General features: G+C 38.6%; 1 protein-coding gene across 2 annotated transcripts in view; it reads right to left on the minus strand.

The window, feature by feature from the left end:
• Positions 1-22,457, minus strand: part of LOC126284841 (protein I'm not dead yet-like) — a 235,286-nt gene that overhangs the window by 49,867 nt on the left and 162,962 nt on the right. For both annotated transcript variants that reach the window (XM_049984068.1, XM_049984067.1), the window contains exons 5-6: positions 13,173-13,276; positions 7,902-8,036 (exon numbers count right to left, since the gene is read on the minus strand). In XM_049984068.1, coding sequence (XP_049840025.1) covers positions 7,902-8,036; positions 13,173-13,276 — 239 coding nt within the window. The remainder of the gene's footprint in view (positions 1-7,901; positions 8,037-13,172; positions 13,277-22,457) is intronic.

Below are 22,457 nucleotides of genomic sequence, written 5' to 3' on the forward strand. Positions count from 1 at the left end.
ATTTGAGCTGCTATTGTTGCCAGTCATATGCGCATGAGATGTAGTATTTTGTGTGTATGAATGATGTGTGTTTCTCTTTTGCTGATGAAGGCTATGGCCAAAAGCTTTATGCAAGAGTCCTTTAATTGTGTCAGGCTGCAATTTAGCACACACAGAACAGGCTTCACGCCCACACAAATTGTTGGTGCTGCATCTGAGCTCCAGATTCTTTTCTCCTGATAGTTATAACTAAATTTATTCCTTTTGATCTCACTTCATCCTTCTCTTCCCTTTACTACAACACACACACACACACACACACACACACACACACACACACACACACTCATCATCCTTGTCTCTCACATTTCTGTACATTTTCAATGTATCTGTGCATACTTTTATATTGTTTTACACATTTTCATGTATTTTTTGTATTTGTGTGTATTTTTACAAATCTTTGCATATTTTTGCATATCTGTGCGTGCCTTTACATATTTTTTAAGCATCTTTTCTCTTATCCAGCTTCTTTCACAACCATCAACAACTATTTTGCCCATTTCTGCACCATTCCCATTTCCTTTCCACCATTCCAGCCACAGTGGATCCCTGCTACATCTTTCTGCCCAGTTCAGAAAAATATCCCTTTCCCTAGCTAAAACCCAGCCCCACATCCTATTTTTCATATGCTGCAAAAAACATGGAAATCCCCCAAATGGCCTAACCATAAAGATTCCTTTTTCTGGATCCACCTGTCCTTTCACAATGACCTTGCCCTTTACAGATTCTGCCAGTCTGTGGGCATCACAAACCTGGTACTGCAGAAACACATGTTCATTGCACAGGCATCAAAGAACTGCCACTGCTCCCTTCACAAGATACTATTACTGGTGCAATCCCAACTCCATACATCACAGCTCTCAGCACTTGTAGGGGCACTCCAAATACCACCTCCGTAAGTTATCCAATTTGCTGACATCGTATTGCTGCCTCGGGGCAACACTACCCAACCTCTAACCGATCCACAATGTTCCTCCTTGTCTATCTCTCATAGTTCCTAAACCCTGCCCACATTCACCTTTTCAACTTGCCACATCTTGCAAAACTCCCTACTTACTTTCCCCCAAATATAGAATCAAAACATTCCCATAACACAGTTGTTAACCTTTCCACCAAAACCCTCAGCTCCATAGAAGTTTCAGTCCTATCCAAAGGCCTCATTTTTAGTCCTGCACCTGAATTTTAACTATACTGGACTTGTAAAAGACCTCTGCTCTTCATCTCTTGATCCCAGCAATGGAAGCACTTCTGTGCCTGCCAATCCCTCCAACCAAAACCCACCGTAATCCTGACCCCCCCCCCCCCCCCCAACCACTTGCTGGTCACCTTCGAGGAATTCCTTACCTCCAACTTCACTTCATCATCCTTCCTCAAGTCCCTTCCTCAGAACACCAACCTTTCAGTAGAAGAAAGAATAGCCATACACAACCTCAAAACAAATCCTGACCTAACCATCCTACCTGCAGACAAAGGTTCGACCACTGTTGTGAATCCCAGTGACTACCTGGCAGAAGATCTCCAACAATTATCTGACTCCTCCTTCTATAAATTCTGCCAGCGAGATTCAGTCCCAGAAGTCCAACACAACCTCCAATCCCTGCTTAAAGCCTTACGCCCTTCCCAGAACCTCCCCTGAATCCATTTCCCTTCTCAATTGTATGACACCCCACATGCCCAACTTCTACATGCTCCCCAAAAATCCACAAACCCAGCAATCTGAATGCCATACTATGACTGGCTATTGTGCTTCCATTGACAGAATTTCAGCCCTCATTGACCAAAACCTCCAACTAACTGCCCATGATCTAGCCCCCATGTCAAAAGACATTAACCACTTCGTTTCTTAATCTCCCCCATCCCCATCCCTTTACCCCCTGGATCCTTACTCATCACTGTTGACACGACCTCCCTATAGACCAATATACCACATGCCCATGGTTCTATTGCTATTGAACACTACTTTTTCCAACATCCTTCAGACTCCAAACCCCACTACCTGACTACCTTGTTCCTTACACACCTTACTAATTTTATCCTCACCCACTACTATTTCTCCTTTGAAGGGAAGGTATATCTAGTACCGCATGCCACAGAATTTGAATCCCTGCAAGATGCCATGGACATCAAAGACCCTTAGAGGTCTCTGCACCAACGTGCCCTAAGCTGTGGCGGCGCGCGCATCCTGACCCGAATTTAGTGTGAGGGCGCCACAATGGAACACGTGGTTCCAGCGGCCAATAGCGGCGACCCCAATAGAGTATTTAAGTGCCTACTTCTCACTCAGCCAGCACGTCTAATCATTGTGTGAGTCTTGACACATCGCCTCGACAACAGACAGCATGTTTGCCATTCTTTGTTGTTATTACTAGTGGACGTCGTGGCTTAGTTTGGTTGTCTCTGTCACTCCATTGCTTCTTGCATGTTGTCATCATAAGGTTACTCTCCACTGTCTGTCGTCGTTTCATGTCCATCCTTTCCATTCATTTGTTTGTTCATGGGCCACTCTCTGTTTGGTCCTGCCGCACTTTCTTGGCCACTCCACAACCATTTTGGTCAATGGTTACAACAGGTTAAAACAGTATACAAACAAATTCTCAGAACAGCTGTGGGCATCTGAATTGAACCCTGCTATGTCAATCTGTTTGTGGGTCACCTAGAGGAGACCTTCCTAGCCTTCTAAAATGACAAATCACTAGTCTGGTTCAGGATTTATTGATGACATCTTCATGATCTGGACTTATGGCCTAGACACCCTTCATTTCTTCACAACCTCAACACCTTCTCTCCCATCCCCTTCGCCTGGTCCTCCTCAACACATTGTGCCACCCTCCTAGACATTGACCTCTTCCTCTCTGATGGCTCCATCCATACCACTGTCCACATTAAACCCACCAGCCACCAACAGAACCTGCTTGCCGGCCGGTGTGGCTGAGCGGTTCTAGGCACTTCAGTGTGGAACTGCGACAGCTATGGTTGCAGGTTGGAATCCTGCCTTGGGCATGGATGTGTGTAATGTCGTTTCATTAGTTAGGTTTAAGTAGTTCTAAGTTCTAGGGGACTGATGACCTCAGATATTAAGTCCCATAGTGCTCAGAGCCATTTGAACCAAGAACCTGCTTGTTCACAGCTGCCATCACTTTCACATCAAAAAATCCCTGCCATACAACCCGGCCAGTGCGGGGATGGTTTATTTGCTGTGACAAGAACTCCCTTGTTCAGTATGCTGTGTCTCTCACCAAGGCCTTCACAACAGACACCGAGTCCACAAAAAGATCTCTTGTGTCATTTCCCCTCACACCCCCAATCTTCCCACCACCCCCAAGAATCAGCACAAAGGAGTGCCCCCTTCATCACCCAGTACCACCCTGGACTGGAACAACTGAACTACATCCTTCACCATGCCCTGAAATGAGGAACATCATACCTTAGATCCTTTCCACATCTCCTAAAGTGATGTTCCATGACCCACCCCACCTCCACAACATCCTAGTCAATCTCTATGTCACTCCCAATCTAACCCATGCAACAAGGATCATATCCCTGTAGAAGAACCAGATGCAAGACTCACCTAATCCACTCTCCCAGCACTTTCTATTCCTGTCCTGTAACATGTTTATTCTAATCCATCAGAGGCCAGGCCACTTGTGAAAGCAGCCATTTCATTTACAAGCCCTGCTGCAATCATCACACAGCTTTTTATATTGGTATTTCTACCATCCAGCTGTCCACGAGGATGAATGGCCACCACCAAACTTCAGCCAAGAGCAAAGTAGATCACCCTGTGGCACAACATGTAGCTGAACACAGCATCCTTGATTCCAGTGGCTGCTTCATTAACCAAGCCATCCGTATCCTCCCCTCCACCACCAGCCTTTCTGAACTGCACAGATGGTAGTTATCCTTATAATACATTTTCCAGCCTCATAATTATCCAAGCCACAACCTATGGTAACACACTGCCCCACATCCTCCCCCAAACAGGTTTCATCCTTCCCCACCCCCTCACCCCCCACCCCTGTTCTACCACTTCCTTCCCATTCTCTTCTCTCACCCTCTTTGTTTGCTGCTGCCTGACAATACATCCACCCATCTTGCCCACTCCTCTCCTTTTTCACTCTTTTTTTCACCACCTCTCTGCCGCACAACTTCCTGATGCTGCACCTGTTGGCATTCTAGCCCCCTGCACACTCCACCAGATAGTGTTCATCTCCCTCCCCCACTCACACTTCTATTCTTTTCTCTTCTCTGCCACATCCAGATTGCTACTCGCATCCCATGTGATAGTTTCACTGCAGTCCAAGCACACCAAAATTGGCAGTCATGTGTGCGTGAGGTGTGCTTGCTTGTGAGTCTGAATGGTGTGTGTTTCTCTGTTTCAGCATAACAACAAGAACCAGCACAAAGATCAAGAACGCAAGAGCAGAGAGGGCTGTGAGACATCAGCCAATAGTATGCTGACTAGCATGACACCACAACTGGAGCCGCATCTATATGAGGAGAATATAAGCACCACGCCACCTAGCCAGGGCCAGAGTGGAAGACAGCTGTCACACCAACACTATCGCAGTGACTTATGAACTGAATCGTTTTGCTTGCATTGAAATTGTATATAGCTAAGGACATTGATTATTTCCATTTCACCATTTTCTTGCAATACAACTCTGTGAATACACAAAGTTAAGTGTTGTCAATTTAACTTACTGTAATATACTCCATTAATATGATTTGCTTGAACTGTTTGCTAGCAATCTGAGAAAACAGCTACCTAGGCACCCTGTATTAAATGAGTGTGCAGGATACTTCTCTTTTGCTGATGAAGGCTGTAGCTGAAAGCTTATAAAAGTGGCTTTAAATTGTGCCTGTCTGCAACTTAACATTTCTTCTCTACAGTAAATAACAAAATGTAATACTATGCATACTGTACTATACTGCATTTAAATTTAAGGAACATTAGAAGTAAAACATTTCAGAAAATTATTGGGTACAGCAATTAGACAAACTTCACTCAAATGCTGACTAAATAATAACATGAATTTAAATACAGTGATTGAAGTACACTATCAAATACAGTATAAAAATTTACGGAATTGCCTGCAAGCTACAGTATGTAATTATTCTACTAAAGAAGTCAGTTAGCTCTCGTTGGTGGGTCATTTCAGGCAGTTTCTTTAGTGTGTATTGTTTTATGCTCATCTGGTGCTACAATTCAGTTTAGTTTGGTTCAGTTTGACACTCCATTCACATACATTATTTATATTATCCAATATTCCACATGTTCTGAGAACATCATCTATACTTTCTGAGAACATCATCCATATTTCTTCTTCAACTTCATAATCCTCATCCTTGAGTGGTTCACTATCATTTTGAACATCATCAATAATGTCATTGACATCTTCAAAAACAGTTCTTTGATTTCGATTATTACCCAATGGTTCAAGTCTTCAGTATCAATGTTGCATTGCAGAATATTACATTCAGATTGTTGTCACTGCTGTTGAAATCTATGTCACTGTAGAGTTCTTCTGTAGCATTTTTTTTCAATAGAACACTTGTTCCAGCAATTCATAATTACAGATTTCAAGAACACTTCCATTCCCTCATCTGAATTTACTAATGAAGTGAGCAGTTCATGGTAACAATAAGCCTTAAATGCTCATATGATGCTTTGATCCAGTGGCCAAATTAATGCTGTCATGTCTTTTTTTTTTTTGACAAGAATGAACACTGTATTCAACAGATGTATGAGCTGGGCAGTGATCAAGTACTAATAGAGCTTTACACAGATAGAGATCACCGGTGCTTCATCACTGATTGAACAAACTCTTCTTGAAACTAACTGGTGAAAATGTCATGTTGTCCAAGCATTCTTTGAATGCCTGCAAGTGAATTATAATGACGATGTTTTTACAAGCTTGAAACATTTTGAGCTTTTACTTTTACCTGTACAAAGAGATGGCTGTGCAATTTATTCATTTTCAAACCTATTTTATCTGCTCATTTTTGTATCAAGAGTTCTGGTTAGAAGAAACTGATAATAAAGCTCTGTTTTATCACAATTATACACTTGAAGATCATTTAAATTTTCATACACCATTATTTTGTGAAGAATTTCAGGAAACTGTGAAGCAGATTCATTGTTGCTTCTCCTTCAATGATCATTTGGAAAATTCCACAATGACATTTCCATCTTGAGAACTATCCATCATAAGCTACAAAATATTTGTTGCCATGTAAATCAAAGTGGAATTTTTGAGCTTGGAGTTTAATAATTGGCCTGTAAAGTGAAACACCTTCACTTCTTTTCACATTAAAAACCACTTACAAATGCATTCATCAAGTTCACTGTCTTTTCCTAGCTTAGTCCTTTTTCTGTCCATTCCCACACCACTTCCAACTGTGTTTACAAAACTTGTAAGTTTATTCTCTTCTTTCATCTATCCCCTGATTGTTCTTTCAGGTACACCACACTCACTTGATAAACTTGCCTTAGTTTTAGCATTCTTTACGTAATGAATAATTTTTAATCTATCATTCCTGTGACATAATAACAAGCACACAAAATCCAGACAATGAATAATTTATGATCCACATGATGGTTGTGCTGATTTTGATTATTGCCATGCATGTTCTGTAGTCACCTTGTTGACTGTGTCACAATGTTAACCAACTCAGTTGCCTGAGACTGCAGGCATACATGTGAGTTGCAATTGTTTGAATATGTGTGTGTGTGTGTGTGTGTGTGTGTGTGTGTGTGTGTGTGTGTGTGTGTGTTTATTGTTGACGAAGGCCAATGGCCAAAAGCATTAATTGTGAAAATCTTTTTGTTGTGATTATCTGCTTATCTCCGCTATATGGTGTGCCACAATGTTAACAATGAGATGTGTATTCAAAGCTTCTGTTCCAGCAACAATCTCAATATGTGGATAAGACAAACCAAAGGTTGATTTTAATTGCATCCATCTATTCTGGTATTTGCTTAGAGATCATGGAGGTTGCAGAAATAAATTGTACTGCAGAACAATTCACAAATGATATTTGTTTCGGGGGACATACTTCATACCATGTTATATCCAAGTCCATCGTATATTGAACTGTGGTGTACCAGGCTTCTACTGCAATTCAATAGTTTACAAGAAAACCAGCCTAATGCCTTTCATAAAAACAGCCGTAGAGATGTTCCTGCTCATATATTCCACATTTCATTCCTAAATACTATTTTCCCTGCACTTCAGCACCTGGAGATATCTGATAACATACAGGTTACACATGATTTTATACATCTGATGGGGGAGATGGGGAGATCATCAGACACTCACTGAAAATAGCAGACTGATATTGTTCCTTAGACTAAGCAGACTGCTGCTAATCATTTGACTTTCTGCTAGCCAGAATGCACTGAGGAACTAAAATTGAAGGAATTCTACTTCATTTTATGGTGATGAGGAACTAAAGTCTATTTGTTATTATGCTTTCCAAACATACATGTCTTTTGTTCACTGAATATTGTATGTTTAGTTGTCACTTAGATTATACAGTATGCAGTATATCATTCACATAGTATTACCAATTAATGTATTATCAGCAATATGCCTTCTCAGTACTTTTCTGCATTCAAGAATTATTTCAGTTTCAACAGCAGTCGCTATTTGTCATTGCAGACCATAGATTTTGTGCCTATTAAAGTAAAAATAATGATGGAGCTCACTGACAGGAATAAAGATTGTATTGATTCTACTTTTATACAGCTGTCCTTTCGCATAAGGTTTCTTTTAATATTAAATGTATTACATCATATACTTCTCATTTGAAAATATACAACCATTTAAAGCATTTTTGCAAAATATATATGTGATACTAACCTTGCAAATATTCCTTTGAATATGAGATTTGTTCCAGTTCCAATGAGGGTTCCAGTCCCACCCAAAGTGGCAGCAAAACATATTCCAAGGAAATATGCAACAGCTTCCTTATCTGGAGTCTCTTCCTCTTCATCCCTGTGTGAAAAGAAAACACACTAATCATGCAATCTGTATCTTTGTGCTCTTCATTCCAGATTTCAATTGCAATGACTCACATCATCCGTTCTCATTATTTTAAATGAAGGAATGTTGACTAATACCATAAAATATTTGATTGTTGGGGTTTTCCCATCTAACAGGTAACACTCTTTTCCTCCCATGCCCAATAAGTGGAGAGTTTAGAGTTAGTAACGACCCATAATACTACATCCCATTATGTCAATACAGCTACAGTAGATGAACAAAAGGTGCCATGGTCAGTATGTGATGATTTGTTTACATACCACTTACTTTGCCTCTATTTTCATCGGGTGTGAAATGTGATAAAACCATTTGAGTAAAGTCCATATAAGTTATTACATTCACTAATCCACAGTACTCCATAAATCATAAAAAGCAAAGTTACTGAAGTATTAAGAGCCTGCCTGAATGTTTCATGGGTTGTTGTTCTGGATAAGGTTGTGTATACTGTGTGATATTTCCATTAGTCAACTGCTTGTCATCTATAGGTGTTACTGACACATTAATGTTATGGCTCACTAATTTATGCACTGGCTCACTAGAAAAGTTCAGGAATCAAGGGAATGGACTGTAATGTCATTGCATATGAGGACAGCCACATCCAGAGCACCCTGCCAGGGAAATGGGCCATGGTCTTTGCATGCGCAGCACAAGAAAAGTGGGACCACAAGTCATGGTCCCAGTGTATGTGCACAAGCCAGGTGTTGGTGCCTGACTTAACTGTCCTGGCTTCAACTCCCATCTGTGCTATCTCACTCTATTCATTTGTTTGCGGCTGATGATCTGTTACTGCTACCAGCACTAGTTTCCACACTTTGCTGAGCTGAAATCCCATGTCTCTGTTAATTAAACTGCTATTTATTGTATTTTATTTGTTTCTTTAATGATGGAGTGGAGACAGACGGAGGATCTTCATCTGTGCACAGCTCCTATTATGTCCCATCTCAAGAAAGTGTTAAGCAGCAGATTCTTTCCGGCTGACCCTATTTTGGTGTGACGTCCGTCTTCATCATATCTGTCTTTAATAGTGTGACATGTCTGGCCAATGTAAGATTTCCCACTCTGGCAAGGACTTCAGTATATTCCTGGTCTCCACAGACCTAGGTTGTCTGTTTACATCAGAGAGTGGAAGACACAATTTATTTGATGTCTCCTGAATAGCCTGTAAATCTTAGAGTACACGCCACCAAAATAAATTGCAAAAAACATCATGCTCTTGAGGTTTAGTGTGTCTTAGATGAAATGCATTTTGAATCTGCTTTTGGAGTACCCATTCTGGACAAATACAAAGCAGAGATGGATAAGTTCTGCTGCATCTGAGATAGCTTTAGCCTTTTGAACACCGGTGCATTGGGCGGAGGGGGGGGGGGGGGGGGGGTGTTGGCAACTTGTAGCTGATAGATAAAGGTCAGTGTGTGCTAGTTTATGAAGTACACTGTGACCCAAGGAGCTATCTTCTTTTCTAAGAACCAAGACTTGCATAAATTAAAGGTCTTACTTTTCTCCAGTTCCAAACTAAAGTAGATTTAGGGTGGATAGAGTTAAGATGTTCCAAAAATGACAGAAGCATTACTGTCCCATATGGCCATACCACAAATTATCATTTACATATCTGCAAAAACACATTTCAAAACCTCTGACTTAAGTGCTTTGTCCTCAGAGTCTGCCATAAAAAGGATGGCTTCTATGGGAGACATTGGGCAGCACCATCAGTTTGCTCACAATATTGGTCATTAAATAAAAATTAATCTGAGGTAAGCAAATGCTTGGAAAGATTTAAAATATCCTTTCTCAGCTAAGCTACTATGAGCTGTAGTCAACCTACCAGAGGCACTCACATGAACAGAAAGACTACATCGAAACCCACTAATATGTCAGTTGGTTCAAGATGCAGGTTCTTCAGTTACCTTATAAAGTCTACTGAATTTCAAGTATGGTGCTCTCATTTCCCTACCAAACAGCTCAAAAGACAAGTCAGATGTTCTGTTATGTAGTATGTAGTACCTCCTTTATTGCTTACTATGGGGCAAATCAGAATTCTTTTATGTATCTTTGGCAGGCTTTATAGAGTTATGAGGAAACTGTTGCTCATACTCTTAAGTTCTTTTTCAGATCGTCAGTAAATTGGCTGCATTTGAGGAGGTGGATGTCTTTCATTGTACCATCTGTTGAATCTTTTTGGAGACAAAAATATCCGAGTCCTGCAGTAAATCCACAACTTTGTTAAAAGAAGATTTTGCAGGAAGGAGAACAGTAGTGTTTCCCTTGTCAGCAGACAAAATTACTATTTCTGCGTCATCTCTTAAATAACAGAGCACTTTTCTTTTATCAGTTTTGGTCTTTTGATTGGGTGCAAGCATCCTAGTTGTGGGCCTACAAGTCTCTTACCTTATTCCTTTAACAGTCTCACAAGGAATTTTGATGGGCAAAGTCTTTGGAGTGGATGAAAAATTTAGTCCCTTTTTCAACTCTAATACCACAGCATCACTTTAGAGGTTGATGGGCGCAGTCAAACTCAGTGTGTCTCCATAGTTTAACTTCTTGTGATGATCAGAACATAAGATGATAAGACTGATTAAGAGCTTATTCAGCATTATGTGTCACATAAATCCAAAAAGAGTGCAACAGGCTAGTCAGCATCAGAGAGCAGCAAGTAGACAATATGCTAAAGTGTTGTACATGGCTTTTGCAATTTGGACACCAAGTCAAGTACAAAAATTGTATAGTGGCATAAATAGACAGTAGCATGATATAATCAGTTCATGTTCTTATCAGCATAAGTTTGAAGACTAAATCATTTAATTAAACATTTTTTGAGCTTAAATAGTTATTTGTTCAGCTGCCCCATGAACAATTTGCATACAAATTAAGGTGTGATAAAGTGAGTTTCAGGAGTTCACCTGTTCTGATTGGGTGCAGTGAATACAGCCTGTAAAGTAATAAAATTTGTTCTCAAGAAATAAGTGCAAGTGGTACTTCAGTAAGAAATAAAATGTCAGAGGTTTTATGTACAAAATTTTCTGTAAAGATAAAGTGCATTACAGTCAGAAAGACAAATTAATTATGCAAGGGGCTATTTATCTATGAATCAAGCTCATTGTTGTCCCATTTTTGGGACTGTTATGAGGTGAACTTTAACGAAAAATTTCTAAAATTTATAACTGCCATGAAAGTCATTCAGTACCACATTTGATAGGGACTACAATAACAAAAAATGAACTGGTGTAACTACATACTAATGAAGTGTGATTCCCCTTTAAATGTTGTCATTGGACTTCCATCTCTGTCTCCTTGAAATTGTACCATGCTGCTCACGACCCAAGCTAATGATTACAACCAGCAGTGAAAGTCCTGCAATATTTTGTAATTGTTGGAGGAGTTCACAGTAGTTTGGATAATATATATTGCAACACTATCATAATGAACTACCATTTTTTATGACATACATGGTGTTCCAGGGATGAAAGGACAAATGTTTACATGGTGCTAACTCAGAAGGGAGAAAATGACATCTGCTTGTGAGAGTGTTTGGACAAGAGTGAGAGTCAAAGATGGATATTAAATTGTAATTAGGTCCTTCTATGAGCCACCATAGTCACCCCCAGATGTAACTGAAAACTTTAGCAAAAACATCTCACAAGTATGTATGTTTCACAATCACAGTGCCATCATTGGAGGAGACTTTAATCATTCAACAGTTGATTGGAAAAATTACAGTTTTGTAAATGGTGGGTGTAACAAGCTATCCATCAAAACAATACTGAATGCTTACTCTGAAAATTGTCGACTTACTTTAAATATTGAGAAAGATAAAAGTGCTAACTTTTGCATCACTTTGAAATGTTGTCAGATTCTGACTACATAATGCATAAATTATACATAAATGTATGCATTATACATAAATTCATCAACTACAAGAAGTCTGGGTTTACTATTAATACTGCTTGCCAGGTCATTTATATACAACTTGAACTTCATTGGACCCTGCCTGAAGTTGCTTCTAAGTTTGTTCGTGACTCTCCAAAATGTCAACCAGCTACATATCTATCAGGTACCTAGGCAGCTTGTCTTCTACATTTGTGCAACAACTTCTTTGCATGCTCCTGTCCAGATGATACCAATCCCTCTTTGAATTATGACACCACTGCCTCTTTATCTAGTTTAATGAACATGTAAACCTTTATACTTGTTTTAGTTTAAATTTTTATATAAATTTGCAGGGAGAATGATATCAAATCAGTCTTCATACTGATGACAAGAACAACAACACCAGGAGGGAAAGTTACCTGTGCTGCTTTCTGGTAGATCAACCTTTAGCACACAATGGAATGAAATACCTGGCTATGAAACACTTGGCACACAGTGGGTAAATTATGCTGCCACAAAAGTCTTTGGTCACTTACCTAATAGCATCAAAAGTCTGACAGATAGCCATATAGCATTTAAAAGGAAATTAAAAGAATTTCTTTATGGCAACTCCTTCTACTCATTAGATGAATTTTTGGATATAGTAAAAAAAAATTAAGTGTCATGTAATATTTTGTGTAATGTAATATCTTGCATAGACACCTTTTATTAACCTGACACATTCCACAGTATTACAAAGTGTCGTATTTATGATCTATGGAACAAGAACTAATCTAATCTAATCTAGTGGAGTGAAATATAATTCTGAAACTCTTTGATAACATTTATGTAAAAATAAAAAGTATGACTGACAGCATTGGTGATTTCAAATGCAGGCTTAAGTTTTTTCCTTCTTAACAACTCACAAACAGAAATGATAATAAGTTAAAGATGCTCAGTTGACCAACTTGTAGCCATATAAACGTGTTACATGGAACATATAACTTACTGCTCTCAAACTTTGCCCTGAAAGTCCTGCTTTATTGTGAATTAAGGCACTGCATCAGTTTCATGTGATTCTCATATGAAATATTGTAGCTCTTATTGACCTTTCTTTAAGTCTTTACATTTAATTCCTTAAACTCTCATTACGATATTTAGTTCACATTTAATATTTTTTTATTCTCATTCCACATGTTCTTATGTTTTGTATTTTATAGACCTTGTCAGTTGCATTGTACTTACTCTGGACTGTCCTGTTTAGTTTCTTTTCCAGTTGTTTCTTGAGTGTATTCTGCAAAGGCTTCGTCAATTGCAAGAATTGCAGACCTTTTTTCTGCCTTTTCATACTGGAAAATAATGAAAATTGTTGGTTTATAGTTTCAGGCTGTAATATAGCACTCATATTTCAGGTGCTTGTATGTGTGTATGTATGACACAGAACAATGTGTGTGTGTGTGTGTGTGTGTGTGTGTGTGTGTGTGTGTGTGTGTGTGTGTGTGTGTGTGTTAACATTCAGGCAGAATAAATTTATATTAACATTACTTTTGACAGAGAACATCACATTCCAGAAGACTGCATCCTACCTAACAACAAAGACACATGAAGTTGTTCTTGTCAGCCATTTACTCTCTCTGTCAATAAAAACTTTCAGGTGACTGTTCCACTCTGAGTCCTGAAATTTAAACTTCTATCTCTCTCTCTCTAGAAAAACTTTGCATCTCTGCATCTGTCTGTACATCTCTCTCTTTTTCTTCTGTAGCAAATTCCCGTTATCTTTTTATCACATACACTATTTCTTGTTTTGTTCTGTCCTTATTGCAGCTACATCTCACCATGTTTTCCAATGCTCTTACTTACTAACTGAACTATGAAACATTTCATAAACTTATTGCATTCATACTTTTCCACTAACTTTGCTCTCACATTTTCTGAAAACATCATTTTAAAGCCATTGTACTTTCCATAATACCATACCAGCGGCTTAGTGGAATGATGAATGTAACACATTGCATACAATCACTGCTACTATTTATTCATTACATAACATATTTCAGGAGTTTTCACTCCATCATCTTTAGGTTCAAAGCCACACTGACAAAGTGTAGATGACACTGATTTTAAATAATAACATAAATTTTATTAACCCTAGGACACCTGGGGGGGTTAGATGAATCCACAATTTTTTTATGTCCCTGCTTTTTTTGCCCAAGTAACTTTCATGCTACATATTCCCTTTGAGTTATTGTTTGTTGGTTATTTTATGAAATATTAGTGTCAATATATTTTATAGAAAATTCCTGCTTTGAAAGAAAAAATAAATGAACTTATTATGGCTCCAACAACCCCCCCCCCCCCCCCCCACCCCCCTTAGGCTTCCATGCTAGAGAAAATTTCCCTTAGTTGGATTTCGTATTTCTCATCTCTACAACAATGCAAGTTAGTTTCTTGTTGGTTAGTATTCTTGATATTCACAACAATCGGTTTACTTTCAGAGGAAGTGATTGTTGATGTCAGTCAGCTGTTGTTTATCTTGTAAACTTGCAAAGAGTCAGTGCACTTCCCTCCTGTTCACACCCAGACTTAGATAAGACTAAAAGAATATGTGACTCATCTTTAGAAAGAGTTCTGAATGAAATTTTAGATGAAGATTCTGACTTGGGGAGTGAAAGTGAATATGAGGATGGAGTATGATTCAGATCGGGAAAGTGATGTGGATTTTAGAGAAGATGAAGCTAGCGCAGCTTCAGGCAGTGACCATCGGATGTTATTGTGGCCAAGTCTGGAAGAAGGTACGTAACCACACAGCCTAGAATTCCTCGGATGTCTGTTGCTAATATAGTAAGAGAGCAGGCAGGAGTAACTCCAGCTGGTGTTTGCCATTCACCTGGAGAAGCCTTGAAGTTAATTATTATGCCTGACATCATGGATGTTATAGTAAAACATTCAAATGAACAGGAAGTTAGGCGAAATGTTACTTTGACTAATGAGAAAGAATTGTATGCCTTTATAGGAATCCTGATATTTATGGGGGGCCAATAAGTACAATTCTGTCAGTGTACACAATCTTTGGTTAGACCTAATGGGTTGCATATTATGGCAAGAGAACATTTCAAGGAACTCATTGCAATCATAAGGTTTGATGACAAAAGTACCCTCCAGCTAAGAAGGGAAGCAGACAAGTTCACAGCAATCCATGATGTTTTCAACAAAGTGAACGATAGGTTTCCACTACTGTATAAACCAGGGGTCCACCTCACCATTGATGAGATGCTCAGCTAGTTTAGAGGGCACTGCCCCTTCAAAGTATTTATGAAGGATAAACCGGGCAAGTATGGCATCCTTATATGTACAATGTTCGATGCAGTTGACAGATACATCTTGAATATGGAACCCTATGCAGGTAATGCTAAGAATTTGTCGAAAGAAGAATGGGGTTCAGCAGCTGTCATCAAACGTCTGGTAGCATCGGTGGATTTGGAGGAAGAGTTATACCAAGACTACAAAGTTACTACAGTAGGAACTCTCCAGTCAAATAGGAAGCGTTTCCAGACATGATGAAGAACACGTCAAATCGAGAGCTACATTCATCAATGTTAATGTTCACAGACCCATCAACAGGTAGGTCTCCAGTAACTTTGGTGACATACATAACAAAAACGAAACCAAGTAAAAACTTACTGATGTTGTCAACAATGCACCAAGATAAAGGCAGTGTTGGAGGAAAGAAGAATAAAACCGAGATAAATCCACATTATAATTCCACTAAAGGTGGAATTGATACCATTGATCAAATGGCGCATATGTACACCTGCAAGAGGGTATTTTACTCTCTCATCAACATTTGTGCTATCAATGCAACCACCATATTCATCCAGCAACATCCAAGATGGAATTAAAAGAAACACAACAAATGGAAACTTTATCTTCCGCAAACTGGGATGGAACTAGTGAAATTGCACGTAGAAGAAAGAAGTGCCAATGCAAGAGGGTTATCTAACCAAATTGTTCAATCAATGGAGACTATTCTACAAAAGAAAATCAAAAGTGACAACAGAAACACGTCAGCCTCCTGCAGGGAAAGGTCGGTGCCATATTTGTGTAAGAGAAGCTAAAACAAAGAAGCAGAAGTAAAACAATCTAAGTAAACCAAAACAGTATTGTGAACAGTGTCATAAACATGTGTGTAACACACATCAGAAAAAATTGTGAAGTGTGTCTCTTGCCTTGAAGTTGAGGACTCAGAGTAGTCTGTTGTATATGAACACATCTGTATTTTGCATTGTAATATGTCAATTTTTTATTCACTCAATCAAATATTTATAACAATTAACAACATTTATAAACCTATGCCTTAGTTAAAATACATAAACCATTTTGAAAGTTGTAATATTTCGTCAGTAAACTTATTTAATACCTGTGGGCTCATCGAACCCCCCCCCCCCCCCCTCCAGGCATCCAAGTTAGAAAAAAAGGCTTGGGCACCCTAGGGTTAATATAATAAGATTGCTCACCTGAAGATGCTTTAAATACATTGCATAACAAATAAAGAAATAGTAATTGTTGTGTGGTGTGTAGTTTGTCATCTAATTTTTAACAGTGGCAGGCGTAATTAAGTGCATAATGTAGATGTTACTGAATTATATGTAATTTTTATGCCTGATTTAGCATTGTTCTAAAATATTTCTAACACATATTTCTAACACATGGTCCTCAATTTCATTGTAAGTTGCCTAACTAAAAGCTTTCAGGGGCAACAAAAACTTTCTTTTCAATATTTCATATAGTTACTGACCAAATTTAAAATTTCTAAATGGTGTGGTATAATCTTATGTTAAAGGTTTACACACTAAGGCAAGTATTAAAGTCAGTGTACATGTCTTGAGAAAGAGAAACTATTGCATGCCAACTACCCAGACTATATTCATCCAGTATTTGATAACGAGAGCACTTAGTGACTTCCAACAAGCTGTATACATAATTTCAAATCTTTACAAAACTTTTCACTTTACAACATAGAGCTCAGGAGACACTGACATGTGTGAAAAACTAGCTTTTGATTTAAAAGGAGTCCAAACTCTCTGCCACTCATCCAGCATTTCATAATGAGAGCATTTATCAATTTCCTATAAACTTTAAACATAATTTCAAACTTTTTCTAAACTTTTTATCCCTTACACACTTAACATCAAATATTTAAGTCATCAGCTGTTTTATACATAGGAGTTTGATTCTTTAAGGAATTGTGGTAGATATGAGGGTTGTACCAAAAGTAAGGTTCCCATATTTTTTACAAATAGAAAACATTGTTTATTGTTATTAATTTATACATTGTCAAAAAGCTTATACTTTTGGCTATTTTTCAATGTTGTCTCCATTTTTTTACCCACTTTTGAAGTCGGTGCTCCATCTTTTGTGTTCCTAAATTGAAGAAGTCTTCTGCCAACCCATTGAGGAAGTATGTGACCTCTGCTTGGACTTCGTCATCGCTCTTGAAGCACTTGCTACCTAAGTGTTCCTTTAACTTGGGGAAGAGGTGATAATTGCTGGAGGCTAAGTCCAAGCTTTACGGGGGATGGGGCATAACAGTCTACCCAAATTTCTTTAAAAGCTCCTGTGTTTGATGAGCAACGTGGGGTCGAGCTTTGTCATGAAGAAGTACTAGTCCTTCCTTCAGTCGTCCTCTGCAGTGATTCTGGATCACTCGCCGGAATTTGGCAAATGTTTCACAATATCTAACAGAGTTTATTTTCATCCCAGGTTGCATGAAATCAGTCCCAAAACACAGTCACCATAATCTTTCCTGCCAACTGCATTTGTTTGAATTTTTTGGTGGCGGTGCACCGGAGTGATGCCACTGACGAGATTGTTGTTTTGTTTCAGGGGTGTGATGAAACACACATGTTTCATGACCCATGATGATAGAGTCCAACAACTTTTTCTTGTTGCCTCTCCCCCTCACATTGTTCAAGAAACTTGCGAGCACAGTCAAGAACTTGCTCCTTGTGTCTGTCAGTCAGCATTCGGGGGACCTAGTGCACAAAAACCTTGCAATAACCCAACATTTCTGTTAAAGTTCTTTCAATTGTGCCATGGGATGCTTCAGGAATGTGTTCAACAAGTTCACAGACAGTGACCCTTCGATCTTTGAGGAGCTCACTGTTAATCTTCTGGACAATCGCATCCAAAACCGACAGTCTTCCACTCAGTTCTTCATTGTGAACCTTCGTGTGACCCTCATCTAAAGCCCTACACCATTTGCAGACATGCTGAATGGACATGCAGTCTTCACCATAAACCTCAGTCATTTGCTGGTGGATCTCCATGGGCGGTAACTTCCTTGCATGGAGAAACCAGATTACTGCTCGAACCTCAAATTTGGTGGGAGTGGCGATCAACATTTCCATCTCTGATGGCTGCCAAGCCAACAGTGAGAGATGCAGCAAATCACAGACAAATGGGCTCAAGAGTGGGGGAACACCTGTGCAAGGCACTGTTGTTGGATTTAGCCTAGCAACTTCCATCAGGTCTGTAACTCATTGGGAACCTTACTTTTGGTACAACCATTGTATATGCACACAGTTTCATTCTCTGCTGTAACTCCTGAATGTCAATGAAACTTAAGAAATGGCTTGTGCACTTGTCACTGACATAGTATATGTAGCATATTTCTCAAGATATTGTCTTAATATTAAAATGTCTTTCTACTTATTTTGGACTAGTCTCAAAATATTCCTTAACTCTGTACAAACATGCTGCTTTCAAGTACTCTCTTAGTTTTGTTTAGATGACTGGTAGTGTTTTATATTTTTATTTTGAGCAGTACAGCATGAAAGAGACAGTCATTAATGTGGAAAAGGTCAAGAAAAAATAACAGCTCCTATAAAACAATTATGTATGTTACAATAAGTGTTAATTATTAGTCCTAATAGTTTATCAGCATCCAGAACCAAAACCACTGTCATAATGTTCAACTAAAAAGCAGTAATTTCAGATTCTGGAGGAATATAGTACTGTCTCAGAATTGAGAAGGTAGGGTGATGAGATGTGGCTTCACCCATGTTGCAGTTGGCAGGCTGTGCAATAGTTTATGCGATGGTGTCATTATGCACTGTTAATGGTTATCCATCTGTTGGCTTCTGCTACTGAACTAGGAAGCCTATTTCACACTATTCCAGAGGAACTGGCTATATACAGTGCTCACTTTTGCCTTCACTGCTCTTTTGATTTATGTTATCATTTGAAGCACAAACATATTTCACTGCAAAATGTCTCATTGTAGTCATCCACATGGCATAGTTGCACATCTGTTGCATCATCACATGTTGGAGGTACATGATGGGAAATCACTTTCACTGAGCCTAGCCAAAATATCAAAAGGTTTTTCCTTTTACTCAGTGACTGAGAATATATATTCATTAGACAATAATTGCTTCTGTGACTTTCACATGTGATTTCTACCATTACCATAAATTCTCCTGAAATAGCTTCTACTTTTCAGTAGCATAGCAGCATATCTTGTACACATCTACATCTTTATGTCATAAGACACCCTGTGGTAAGAAGACAAAGGTATATGCTATACTAGAATTATTTTCTCTATTTCTGATGCCATTCATAGATGATGTACACCAAGAAAATTTGTCACTACCTGTCCATATTAGTATACACCCAAAGTTCTCTAATTTTTTTCTTGATGATCATGATGAAAGGTATAAGTTGATTTATATCTTTTTTGAGTCATACAGTTTGGTGGGCTTTCAGAATTTTTAGAGTAAGGTGCTCTGCGATGCACAGCATATTTCTTATAGTGCCTCCCATTGGAGTTTGAACATTTAAGTGATTCTCTTGTGCTGACAAAACAAATCCTTGATGAAGCTTATAGCTCTTCTTTAAATACTCTCTGTGTATTCTTTTACATTAACTTGGTAAATAAGACTGAGTGATTTTGCCTGTTAACATACAACTTATTATAGTGTTCATCTACATTTACCTCTACAGGACAACTTTGAAATTGACACATAAGTGCCTGGCAAAGGGTTCATTGAACCACCTTCAGACTATTTCTCTACTGTTCCACTCTTTGACAGTGTATGTGAAAAGTCAACACTTAAATCTTTCCATACAAGGATTTCTCTCATTTCATTATGATGATCATTTCTCCCTACATAGAGTGGTGTCAATAAAATATTCTTGCACTCTGAGGAAAAAGTTCTTGATTGAAATTTTGTGAAAATCTCTCATCTTAGAAAAAAGTCTTTGTTTTAACAATTGACACACCAACATGCTTATCAAGTCCATGGTAGTCTCTCTCCTATTTCAAAATAATATAAAATGAGTAGCCCTTTTTTGGACTTTTTCAAAGAATCCATTATCACACAGTAATACCCCAGCAGAGAGGAGACAAATGTACTGTAAGCAGTCTTTTGAGTAGGCCTGCTGCATCTTCTCAGTGTTCTTCCTAAAAAATGCTGTGTTTGGTTGCCTTCATGACCACATTAACTATATGACTGTTCCAGTATAAGTTTTTTTAAGTGCAGTTCTTATGTATTTAGTTGAACTGATAACCTTTATATTTGCATTATTTATTGTCTAATACCAAGAAAGCTATGAGATGATGAACTGTAAATGAATCTTTAACAATTCTGCGTCCATGAGAACTGGATCCAAAGTGCACAAGATTGCTATCTGTGGAGGAACAAAGCAAAGTTGGCACATGATCTTCATGGTCTGTGATCACTGCTGTATCACATTAAGTAACATTATTGTGTAGCTAAAACTTAATGGATTGCTTTTATTAGTCATGCATTTTGATGATCAGTTGATTTTGGATCAAACACTGATTACCTTCAAATCTTCCTGCATTTAACAACAATTTATGATGACATGACATCTCTGTATATGACAGTGTTGTAAGCAATGTTGGGGAACTGGTGTTGTTATAGGTATTTCAAAATTTCAACTCCTAATGTAAAATTTTACTAACAGTGCATCCTTCAATTTGTCTCAGTTTAGCTAATTTTTCCAATTGTTTATCAACAATTCATTACTTGCAGTTTTTGGGATTTTATTATCAACAGCTATTCCCCTGTTGTTTCTTTATCATTTTCCCCCACTTTGTATATCTACTGAGAAATGTTTTGGAAAATTTCCTTGACTTAAGCATCATGTTCATCTTACACTTTGGTGTCATTACTGTTTCCAGTCCTTTAGTCTCTTCTTACTAGGAAACAATTTAAACATAAACGAGTTGAGACTCAATTACATTATTTAACTTACATGTGCATTAGCCTTTGCTCCATTAATTCTGTCTTAGTGGCTGGAAATAAATATTCTTAATCTAATACAGCAAATTTTGTACTTTGCCTTTACATTAAAAATGTGAGTATATAGTTGCTAGCATTCCAGATAGAAGAGTAGCATGTACTTACCAAATGATAAAGTGTCAACAATGGTGATGAGCTAACAATCACCATTACACTGCCCAGTCACACTGATGTGACCACCTTTCAAAAGCCTCAATAACCAACTTTTGCAGCATGGTCTGCTGTGAGACAGGCACGAAGAGAGTCAGTGAGGTTCCAGATGTGCAGCAATATCAATTCCAGTACCGTGGCCAGTATGCTAGGTTTCTCAGTTGAGAATCCATGGTGTGAACAGCTCAATCAAGGATTGAGTTTAAGTCTGGAGAGTTTAGTGGCCAGGGCAGAATAGTAAAGTCATCTTGATGCACTCTAAACCATGCATGAACACTGTGAGCTGTGTGACATGTTGTAATGTCCTGCCGATAGATACCACTGAGTCAAAGAAAAATCCATGTGCTGCAATGGTCGTTGAGGAGATACTGCTGGTAGTCTGTTGGTTCAGCTGGGCAGTCAGCTGCTCAACAACTACAGGTCTATTTGCCTGTACACATCTCCACAGCCATCACTCACCCCTGTCATATATGGCCCAGTTGCCTCGGCACCAGCTTTGGATAGCATCATTTTGCCGTGCACAGTATACTTTAACCACGGTAGCAGGTGAATGGTCAACAAACTTAACCAATTCAGAAATGTTTACACCCTTGACCTGAAAGCCAATGATCAAGCCCTTTTAATGTCAGACAAGTCACTCCATTTCTACATTATGACAAGAACTGCACTGTTTTCCGCATCTCCTCGAAACACTTTATATACCCTTCACTGTTAGTGCCGCCACCTGCCATCTGTGAGTGGTGCAACTGATGTTGATCAGGGATGATGGTCACATTAATGTGACTGGACCACGCACTATACACCAGAAAAAAGGTAGAGATAGAAAATCAAGTAACATGCTGATGGTGAAGGAAACAAAACAAAACTACTTCCAGATTAAAAAATTTAAAAAAAAGAGAGAGGGGGGGGGGGAGAGAGAGAGAGAGAGAGAGAGAGAGAGAGAGAGAGAGAGAGAGAGAATGAAAATTATGGGAGACCCTTAGACACTAGAAAATTAATAATGACCTGCTGACAATCCACAAACTGAGCCTGAATGCTGTTGTTGGACATCCTT

The sequence above is a fragment of the Schistocerca gregaria genome, chromosome 8, assembly GCF_023897955.1.
Source record: "Schistocerca gregaria isolate iqSchGreg1 chromosome 8, iqSchGreg1.2, whole genome shotgun sequence".
NCBI lineage: Eukaryota > Metazoa > Arthropoda > Insecta > Orthoptera > Acrididae > Schistocerca > Schistocerca gregaria.